Source organism: Podarcis gaigeae, assembly GCF_964106915.1.
Source record: "Podarcis gaigeae genome assembly, chromosome: Z".
NCBI lineage: Eukaryota > Metazoa > Chordata > Lepidosauria > Squamata > Lacertidae > Podarcis > Podarcis gaigeae.
In genome coordinates this window covers 16,471,529-16,482,818 of record NC_139691.1, presented here as the reverse complement: position 1 = coordinate 16,482,818, position 11,290 = coordinate 16,471,529, and the positions used below count along the sequence as shown (strand labels likewise).

The 11,290-nt window shown below is 43.5% G+C and overlaps 1 protein-coding gene across 2 annotated transcripts; it reads right to left on the bottom strand.

Moving 5' to 3' along the window:
- Positions 1–1,914: 1,914 nt before the first annotated feature.
- SET (SET nuclear proto-oncogene) lies at positions 1,915–9,830 on the bottom strand. Of its 2 annotated transcripts, none has more exons than XM_083722518.1 (8): positions 9,140–9,830; positions 7,085–7,142; positions 5,722–5,864; positions 4,896–4,999; positions 4,651–4,764; positions 3,442–3,612; positions 3,197–3,343; positions 1,915–2,803 (listed from the first exon to the last, which is right to left on the bottom strand). In XM_083722518.1, the coding sequence occupies exons 1-8, from the start codon at positions 9,210–9,212 to the stop codon at positions 2,780–2,782; spliced, it is 834 nt and encodes a 277-aa protein (XP_083578644.1). In that variant the 5' UTR covers positions 9,213–9,830; the 3' UTR covers positions 1,915–2,779. The 2 variants fall into 2 exon arrangements, with proteins under 2 accessions (XP_083578644.1, XP_083578645.1); XM_083722519.1 differs by having other exon boundaries at positions 3,253–3,343; positions 9,140–9,480.
- Positions 9,831–11,290: the final 1,460 nt, after the last annotated feature.

Genomic DNA, 11,290 nt, shown 5'->3' with positions numbered 1-11,290 from the left:
AGGGAGAGACCCAAACCAATGGCTTCAAGTTACAAGGACAATTCTGACTAAACACCAGGAAGCACTTCCTGATGGCAAGAGCTATTTGACTATGGAACAGACTCCCGTGAGACTTCCAATAGCCTGGACTGTCTGTGGAATGTAAACACAGTCCTGTGCCTGCAAGCAGCTGCACAGTGAGAAAGTAACAAGGTAGACCCTCTCCTTCCGTCCTTGGAGGTTTTTAAACAGGGGGTTGGATGGCCACCTGCCATGGTTGCTTTAGTTGAGATTCCCAATTTGAAGCTGGGTGGACTAGATGCCTCTCAGGGTCCCTTCCAACCCTACAATTCTATGTGGTCCCATGCTTCTGCGATGTCGCATCAGTCAAAGCAGTTTTAGAGCATCCCTTTTTTTGTAATACCACTAGAAATGGCCAGGAAGCAGCATTGTATCAAGTAGCAAAGGCATTCACACTTCTTCAGTCTCCCATTAGTTATCTCAGCTGACTGGAAAGCCCTCTGATAGTCCAAACAGGCAATACTAAGGTAGGCTTGCTATATACACAGAACCCTATATTCATAAAATGCTTCTCTATGTTGTGCATGGTTTTTCTGTGCAAAAATAAAAAATAAACTTTAACACAACACTGAGCAGTTCAGTGTTGCTATCATGTACAACTGTGCACAAGCAGCAGCCAGATCATCACTCCTCTTGCTTACGCAGCCCTTCTCCTAGTGAAAATGTTACCTTTTGCCCTAGGCTATTTTCTACACATGCTCCTCTACTCTCTATCCAGGCAAGCAAGAAGCATTAGCAGATTCTGCACACATTCCAGCTGTGTAGCTTTTTATAATGCTAAACCTCCCTTCTTTTAATTACTTTTGAGATCAGGATGAATTACGACTGGAGTTATCTGTCTGCCAATTAATTTTCACCCAGAATGCGAACTGATGGCCGGCATAAGGCGGCACTAACTAACAGGCTGAAAAATAAAACAGATAGCCTGTCTTAATTATTTGTGATTAAGAAAGATTATAAACTGTTAAGAATGTGGGAGGCAGATGATGGGAGACTACCTCCACACAGGTGCCTGGAGGAGTGAAACGAACAATCAAATTATGCTGCTGGAGTAGAATGAAACCACTGACACCTCAAGAAACATACTGAGATGGCAGAGAAAGGATCCTGTGTGCAAATTGGAGTGAACTCAGCAGAAAAAGCTACCAAGCCTCTGGCAATTCTGGAAGAAGAGTGGAAAGAGCTTTCCCTCCTAAATTAAGCTGGGAAATGGGATTGGAAGATATTGAACTGGGTACAAATTAATGAACACACAATAAATTATGGACTATTCTAATAATGGGTGTTGGAATTTCTTTGGAGAAATTCATCATAGAGTACCAGAGGAAAGACTGTTCTTGACATTTAGCAACATCAAAAAAAACCTTTGGACATTTTTTTGTAAAAAAAAATTGTGTGGAAAGGAAAATGAATGAACTTGAGATGTCAGAGGTTGAAGATTGGGAAAACGCTGTCTAGTAGATTGAGGAACAGCTGCATATGATCCTGGTGTGATTACTTTTAATATTTTGAATAATCTTTATACAGTATACATAAATGACAGGCGGAGAATTGGAAATCCTTTCTTTCTATTTACTGTGTTTTCTATTTTTCATTCTTCTACCCACTTTACTCTTCATTTTTTGATGTCCTCTAATCATGCTTTCAAGAGTCAAGTGTGCACGAGGGGCAAGTTTCAGGAAAAGGAAAACAGCTATGTTGCTAATCATATAACTTACTTTCAAGAGTTTTCTTCCCATCAACGTAATATTGATTAGTCCTAATGGTACTAACTTCCATACTGAGAAAGCCAACTAAGGGGGTGGGGTCGAACATGTTTTTATTTCATTTTTCCAGTGAAGACTATTAGCCCCCTTGTGTACACATTAAGTTTTATTGTAACAAAGCAACTTGTACACTTTTGAACATTCAGAACTGAGCAACTTTCTTTTTCCAGTAAAACAAAATTCTTTTGAAAAAACAAAACAAAGAACAAAATTACAATAGAGAATGTGAAATCCAAATAAAGTCCTACAGGTTCTGCTGATTCTCCATCAAGTGGCAGGGCTCAACTGTAATTTAAAAAAAAATCTCCTAAGTGTCATATTTTAAACTGCAAGGATGTTTATTGGGATTAAACATGCCAAAGGAGACGTATTGTTTTGTTCAAATGCCCCTTTAACCCACCCCAACATCTGAAACCCACCCTTGCTTACATTGTCTATAACCCCCTCCTTTTTTAAGCTTTTTTTTAATTAAAAAACAAGAGTAGACAGATACATGTTGGTAAATGCTGTCCATATTCACATAGAGACACAGTGTAATCTCTGAGCCCAATATACAGAGAAAGGAGGAAAAAGCTAGATTCTATGCACTACTACACAGGGGCCTAGCACTCTTCAGCTTCCAGCAGAGTGAAGGGAGGAGAAGGTTCTTTCTTCCCCACAGAACACAGTGTGTTGATTTTATTAAAAGTTTTTGTTTTGTTTTGTTTAGAAAGAGGAAGTGGGGAGGGTAACAAAATGAGTAAAGATTTCATTTCCACCAAATGCTGCTTGATATTTTCTGCAAAATTATTTGTGAACCATGGTGAAGAGGAGAGGAAAAAAAGACCTCAGGAGAACAAGGCGACTGAGCACGAAAAGGATTGGGGGGGTGGGGGGATAGACAGCAACTTGCTCCCAGGGACTGGAGATGGGGGAAACGGGGAGGAAAGAGGGTGGTTGGAATCTGTCAGTGTTCAGTCATCTTCTCCTTCATCCTCCTGTTGAAAGAAATGCAACATTTAAACACACTGTTAAGTAATCACCATAAGAATCCAAATTTCATACCATCCATTCCCTCCCCACTTTTACTTTTCAGGAGAGGCTCTACCACACTCTTTTCTGCTCTACTTCTATATCACAAGGCAAAACTGCTATCCTGATGATGCTTGCTAATGGGCCTGTCCTAATAAACACACCGAACAAGCTTCTGCTCCTGTACTGTTCAAAGCACTGATCTTCCACATGAAGGGGAGATCCTTCAAATTACAGCTACTTAACCCAAGTCACTCAAGACTACGGCATGCAGAGAAGATGCCATGGCAAAGATGACTGGTTCTGCTCTTCCTAAGCCTATTTACAAGCCATTGCTAAATGGCAAGTGTCATTCCAACCTCTCCTTCTTCTCCCTCGTCATCATCTTCATCTTCTTCGCCCTCATCTTCGTCACCTTCCTCATCAATGTCCTCCAAGCCTTCTTCCTCCTCCTCATCATCGTCATCTTCCTCTCCCTCACCTTCTTCATCATCCATATCAGGAACCTTATTTGAAAAACAATAAAACATTAGCATGTTTATCTTAAATTACTCAACTCCCCGCCCCCCCGAAGCATGATGCAAACTCATTTAAAGACTCTTACCAAGTAGTACTGTAATGGGTTCGGCCAGATGTCATCTTTAATGACCTCGCCTAGTTCATCGGCACCAGCATCAGAATGGTCAGTGAACCAGGTGAAGAAGCTCTCCGGTTCTTCATGCTGCCTCTTTCTGCTGGCCTTGTTTTGTGACTGACTTGAGCGCTTTGTCAGATCCTTACACATACAAAAAAAGGCAACAGAAACATCAAAACTTCCTTCTGAAAGTGAGTTTTTCCACTGAAAAGATACTCAGATTGCTAATCTGTCATCTTTATTCAGAAACTGTGAAGCACTGGACCACTTACTGAACAAGATTATGGAGCAGCAGCAAACTGCTTTTGATATTCCCCACCAAATTCAGAGAAAACATAACTTAGGAGCACAAGATTAAGGGCCCTCAGATGGTACAGATGAACTGTCCATTCTGACGTAATTCTACTTCCACAGCACTTTAACAGTCAAGGCTTCCTCATAAAGAACCCTGAGAACTGTAGTTTGTTAAGGATCTCCCAACTCTCAGCACCCTTAAGGGTTCTTTACATGGTGTAGCTGTGGTGCAACACTCTCAACATGGCAGAGAATTCCAGATTGTTGAATGAAACAGACCTTTTCATTAGGAATATCCCACGGGTACAACTGTACTTTTTCAGCAGGGACACATCCCCTTGCGGACAACCTAGACACAGCAGGCCACATCCCAGCAACACAAAAATTAGAGGTTTCTACAAACACACCTCCCTTTCCCTTCAGGCAAGCAAGTGGAATTATCATAGCTCAGGGAAACATCCCAGGCTGTCATGCTAAAGAAGCAGGTGAATTAGGCCATTCCTGTTTTGCAAATTAACCACCTCCCTTCACACTACACAAAAGGGTTGTGCCCCACCAAGTTGTACTCACAGAAGACCCATGGAATGCACCTAATTGGATCGGCATTGATTTCAATGGGTCTACTTAAAGTATAACTAATACTAGATATAACCCATAGGTTGGCGTCCACATGCATTATTTGCTTCCAAAAGTTCTCACAGCAATCTAAGAAGCTCATAAATTCCATCCTCTGAAACACCAGATCACATAAAATCCATCAGATACAAGCGTGCTTTGTTTCACCCATGCAAGGAGGAAAGAGAGTCTGGAGAAGACGCTGCTAGTGTCTGGGATCAACTATCCCACAAAACCAACAGGGATTCAAAGAAATCTGCAGCTACGTACCTTTCCAGATTTCCATTTGATTTCACTTGATTTTGATGATGGGTCCCCACTCTCATTCAGATGAAACTCTTTGGAGAGCATCTTGTTTTCAAAATATGGATTCTCATCAAAATACTGCAGTCAAGAGAATATAAGAACATCAATACGTGGCATATATATTTCAAAGCACGGCCTCAAGGAGCACTAGGCTGTTCTCCCAGCCATCCACAAACGTGGTAAGGAAGGTGCAGCACACCTTTACTTACAAAATCTATTCTGTAACCTGATTTGATGTCTTCAAACTCTGTCACTTCCACCCTGGTCAAATAATGCAGCGCTTCTTCATCTTCTTCTCCCAACAGTGCAGATACTATCAGAGAATTACAAAGTTTCCATCACATGTGCGTTTTACATATTCATCAGCAGAAGCATCACCACCCTACAGAATTTTATTTCCTAACATGCTCTGAAACACATATTGCTGCCGGGTTCTCCAACTTCATCCACATTACGGAAATCAACTAATATAAACTCAGTTCTAGTAAATTATTTCTGACTTGTTTTTATAGAATGCTGAGGTCTGAAGCTAAAGTGAAGTGGGCTGCATCTGACAACAAACCTCTCCTTGCCACAGTCCCCTCCCCACCAGGAACTTCTTCAGAGATTCCACGGATGGAAGCTGTGCTTTCACCTCAATAACACTGCTCAATATAGCCAAATAATACAAAAGAAAGCCAATATTTAGGAATCTGAATAACAGGTTTTGCATTAGAGAAAGAGTGCATCTGCATTGTTTTTCATAGGCTGTCATCTTGTTGTTACTGTTATTATCTTTAGTTATATCTGCCTTTTTCCCAGTCCTAGACTCAAGGTGGCTTACAAAGATAAAACAGTACAAGCTAAAAACATAGAAAAGACAATTAATAAAATCTAAGTAAACACCGATAAAAATAGAAAAAGGTTCATTAACAACACAGTCCAGAACAACAACAAAAATGTTGGATAGGATATTCAGTATCACAAGTCACTTTGAAAAATTAGTACAAGTTAATTTATAAAATAAATATTTAGAAATTATAGACTTTAATGTACCTTGTGGGTGGTTGACAAATGTTGTTACCCAAAAGTTTGGGATTTTGGCGATCAATTCTGACCTCTTCTGGAAGAATGGTTGGCGGAGTTTGTTGTACTTCTGTTCTACTTTCAAAATTTCCTCACTGGCCTGTTCATTCAGTCTATAGCAAAGACAAGATCCAAACAAAATGGGAGATCCAAAGTGTAGGGGAAGTATCAAAGCAGCATGACATTTCACAACAGATTGGGGGGGGGGGGAATAGAACACTAAGTAGCAGGATTAGTTTATTTCAATCTCTAACAAGATGAAAGTTTAATCTGAAACCAATGGGACCAGGTCATTGATGCACTGTTAAATAATTTTGTCCAATTAAGTAACTATCTATCCTTCCAGATCAGAGCCCAATACAGACCCTCGTGTTACATACCATCCTCCTTACAAATGCTTCGGGTAACGAGCTCCACTAACACAGAAGTAGATGCCCCTAGTTGCAAACTTTGCCCTGAGATGTGAGCGAAGCCATGCGCCAGCGGGAGACCCCATTAGCGAAAGAATGCCTCATGTTAAGAATGGTTTCGGCTTAAGAATGGACCTCCAGAACGAATTAATTTTGTAACCGGAGGGACCACTGTATTTGAATGGTGATGAATTCAATTGTAGAGCTGTAAACATTCTCAAGTGGCATTAACTGAGTCAAATGCACCCTATTACCATATTGCACAGCATCTCCCATCATTCCTAGCCATCACGGTCTGTGATCAAGGACGATATGAGCTGTAGTTCATTAACATCTGGGGACCCAAGGTTCAGAAAGGCCACTAGCTCAGAAAACTCAGTTTGCCCCACATGTGATTGCTGACAGTAGGTATGCACGAAAGGAATGAAAAATGAAACAAATCAACGTTCATTCATTTTTCAACCCCTACGAACCAGGTGCATTGGTTCACACTTAAGAAATACCATTAATAGTCTTTGTAAAATCCACAGAAAGGAGGAGCAATTTGCAGGTTGCATCTCTGGCTGCTGGGGTGAGTGGGGGGGCTTGATTTCCTTCCCCTTCCACACCCATAGCTGGCATCTTATTAAGCAGCATTGGCTCATATCACTTATGAAAATCTCTGTCCAAAATATACGAACTTCTTACTGCTACCAGCAGTTTCCTTTTCAACTTTTGTATTTAATAGATGAAATCCAAATAAGCAGAGCTCATGTTTTCAAGTTTCATAAGAGTTTTATAACTCTTTATAAGCAAATTACTAAATAGCATACAAAAAGCTTTTATCAGCTATGTTGTTTGGTAAACCTACATTATTATATAACACAAGCATTGAGATGCTTGTTAATATATTCTGAATAAACATATAACACCATCTGGGTTACCTGTCTATTTCATTCTGTACTTCATCAATATGTTCAATTGCTTCCTGCTGCTCTTTGTCTGGAAAAAAAATGTGCCTCAAGTCAGGTTCTAATTAGCAACACAATAAACACATGTAATGCTTGTTCTCAATATTGTGGATGCAATTTTGATCTATATTGTTTCTCGATCTGGTTTGCTTTTGACTGTGTATTCATTTGCACATGCTTTCTCCCACATACACTGAACATGCATTTTAACAAGAAAACATTCCATTTCCGTTCTTAGGCTCCAAATCTATGCACACTTAAATAGGAAGTTGAGAAGATGGTTTTAAAAATAAACAAACCAGACAAACCTATTCCTAAGTATAAATTCACACAGTACTGTGCTGAAAGAATTTGATCCAAAATCTGAGCCCCACAGGGTCTGTGGGTGGAAAGAACTGCTCTCATGTATTTACAAGATTGTTTTCAATCTATACTTCTAATCTTGCAACTATGCTCACCTGGTGGGACCCATGAGATGGTTACTTTGCTTCCACATCTCTCACCTGGCCCATCATACAGCCAATAGACTTTAAGAATGTTCATGCCACAAGTTGTTGAACTAATCAACCCATCAGTTTCATTTAATTGAAAAAAGCTATGCAATATGTAATTAATTTCCTGGATCACCATTTTTAAGGCAATAAAAAAACCCTGTTGAGCAAGTGAACATGCCACACTGTTTCCTTTAAAAGAAACAATGCTTATTGTCTAGTGTGCTTTTAGACAGCGTGAAAGAGTGGGCAGCAGCCTATTTAAAAACCCAGAAGGCGGGATTCCACGGACCTCTTAGTCTAGCCTGCATTATTTGGAGACAAATGGGCTTTCCAAAACCCGGGATGAGGGGAACCCCCTCCTCCCCTTGGCATAAGGAAGCCTGCTATTCCAGGCCCCTTTCTTTGGGAACATGGCACAATGAATTCTGCACGACATGCTCTATGTGCAGCATGGCTTGCTGGCGTGCAGCTGCAGGCAATGAAAGCAGGATCACCTTAAAACTCATCCCAGCAAGAAAATCTTTTTTTAAAAAAAGGCGGCTACAGACGGCGGTAGAAGCAACACGTGCGCAGAGTAACGGACGCTGGGCACTCTTTTGAGGGTTGGTCCCTGCCAGACAATTGTGTGTTTCCTTTTTACAAGCAGAATCGTTTAAAGGGTGGGGAGTTTCTCTCAAATACAATGAAATACAGGCCCCGTTTCTCTCAAATACAATGAAAACATGAATTCATTTTTTAAAGAAATCTGCAGTTGGGCATCTGTAGGTGCGTATATACATATACAGTATAAATGATTTGGGGGCGGAGATCAAGCCACGAGTTTCGGGTTTGATCTGAGCCGCCGAAGCCATGGCACAGCTGCACGTGGTGGGAAGTTGCGACCCCTCAAACTGCAGGAGGGAAGCCGCTGCTTTGTAGTAAAAAGGACACCCACAAAACGCGCCCCTCTCCTCCTCCGCCTCCAAAGTACAAAACCTTCTTCCGAGCTGCTGCAAGGCAAAAGCCATGCGTTGCAGGAAAGGCAATCATGGCGGCAAGCAAAAGCGGGGGGCGGGAAAGAAAGAAAGCACGGCTGGAGCGCGGCCGGGGAGGATATATTCTCTGTGTGCAAGGAAGCGATATAAAAGGGTTCGGAAGCGAAGATCGAGGCCTTCTGCTGCTGTTGCCGCCGCCAGAGAGGCGGGAAGAAGAAAGCAGCCAAGGGCGCAAGGAGAGCGAGCGGGCGAGAGCGCGCCGCGCGGGAGACAAAAGGGGCGCTTTAACATGGCCTCCCTCCCTCGCTTGGACTCAGCCGCCACCGCGGCCTGCACATCCGGCCCACACGAGCGAGGCCCCCCTCCGCTCGAAGGCGCGCTTCCCTTCCCGCCTCCGGTGGCGGCCGCTGCTGCTGCTGCTGGAGAAGATGGCGGCTGCGGAGGGGGCAAAGGAGAAGAGCCTCGGCGTGTGCATCTCTTCCCTCCCACCTCCGGGTCCCGCCCGCCATTCCCGCGCGCCACACAAGACCCCCTTTCGCCCCCGCCTCCGGCACCCGCACCTGAGATCTCGTCGGCCCCGTCGTGGTTGGAGTTGAGCTCCTTCTTGCTGACTTTGGCCGGCGGCGCCGACATGTTGGGAGCTAGAAGAGGCGGGGAAAGAGAGGGGAGAGACAGGCAGGCAAGGACTGAGAGAGCAGAGCAGCAGCGCAGCCTCGCCTCAGACCGGGCTTAGCTGGAGCTGCCTCTGCTCCTCCTCCTTCTCCTGGGTCTTCCTATGCGTGGGAGAAGACGGGGTGGCGGCAGAGCCTGGGCTCCCCTCACGCTATCTCCACACAGCGAGAGCCTCCGCCTCCTCCTCCTCCTCTGCCGCCTCCTCCTGGTTCTGGCGAGGGGAAAGCGAGTTGCGCGCAGGCGCGCAGATTGGTTTTTATCTCTCCTTTCCCGCGGCCGCCACCAGAGGGATAGTGGAATCGAAAAACGCATGCGCACTGGGGACTTTTTCTTCCTCCCGCCCCCTCGCTTACTCCTGTGCGCGTGTGTGAGTGGCTGCGCAAGCGCAGACGCGTCCCTGCGCCTAGAGAACGCGGGTGAGCCCAAGGCACATGCGCAGAAGCTCCAATGTTGCTTTTCCCCCAACGGGTGAGAGGAAACCGAGCTTACTGCGCAGGCGCCTTTACTCTTCTCCCCACCATCATAGAAAAGAACGTAAGGATGTACTGTAGCTCCCTCCTCCCTATCAGGTAGCGAAATAATTCTCTTGCGCAAGCGCATACGCTCTCTGTACATGGGACGTACAGAGGATAACTGCCCACGGAGGGGCTACGGATAGCAGGAGAGGGATGACAAAGCGCAGGCGCAGAAATACCCTCCTCTATAGGCACAGGTTTTAAAAGATGGGCAACAACTTAAACGCAGGGGCGGATGTGTCGGCTTTAATCCCGCCTCCTCTTCGGATGCTGCTTGGTCGCCGTGGATGTGCGTCTATAAGTTAATATTTGCATATGTATAAATAGGAGTGGGCGCGGCCTTGAATGGAGTTATGCTGGAGAAGCGAAAATAGAACGGTGGTCCCTGCGCATGCACAGACATGTCACATAAAATTTTTATTTTTCTAAGCACTGACTGGCGCCCAAAAGAGAGCCATGCGCTCTCCAAGGAATTTTCCTAGCAGTGTAATAATATAGGCTATACTGCAACTACTTTTTTGTTTGCCTTCCCCACCTTGTACTGAAATCCTGCCTTTTCTCCCAGAAGCTCAACTTTTTATTTATTTAAAAGCGTTTTAACAGGGATACCATATCATCAGAAGTGAACTAAATAAATATACTGCTTAACATTTCAAAAATCTCTTAAGTGGCATACTGTGAAACAATACATCCTGAAAATGAAAACACTGCCTAAAACCAATAAATAAATAAATATACAACTTGATTTAAGAAATCTCTAAAGTGTTGTACAGTCTAAACAAGCTGTCATTAAAGTAAAAAACCCTAAAACCTAATATACAGTAATACTTTTTTAAAAGTATATCTTTATTAATTTAAAATAAATACATTTATGGGAAAACAGACAACACACAAATGAACAAATAAACCTACTGTAATCAAACAAATAATGAAGAAATCAAACAAACAACCACAATATAAGAAACAACAAAATTAGTATAACTAACGTCATTTATATTCCCGATACTGAAATCAATTATAAAACTTATAAAGAAAGAAATTAAAAATGTCTTCCAATTAATCTAACTGTACTTTATCTAGCAGGTGGCGCTGTGGGTTAAAGCCTCAGCCCCTAGGACTTGCCGATCGAAAGGTCGGCGGTTCGAATCCCTGCGGCGGGGTGCGCTCCCGCTGCTCGGTCCCAGCGCCTGCCAACCTAGCAGTTCGAAAGCACCTCCGGGTGCAAGTAGATAAATAGGGACCGCTTACCAGCGGGAAGGTAAACGGCGTTTCCGTGTGCGGCTCTGGCTCGCCAGATGCAGCTTTGTCACGCTGGCCACGTGACCCGGAAGTGTCTCCGGACAGCGCTGGCCCCTGGCCTCTTAAGTGAGATGGGCGCACAACCCCAGAGTCTGTCAAGACTGGCCCATACGGGCAGGGGTACCTTTACCTTTACCTTTACTTTATCTATCAATTACCTTATACCGCACAGTTGCATATTTCTTATATAGTCTTTTTGTCTCCCTACTATCTTATATTTATACA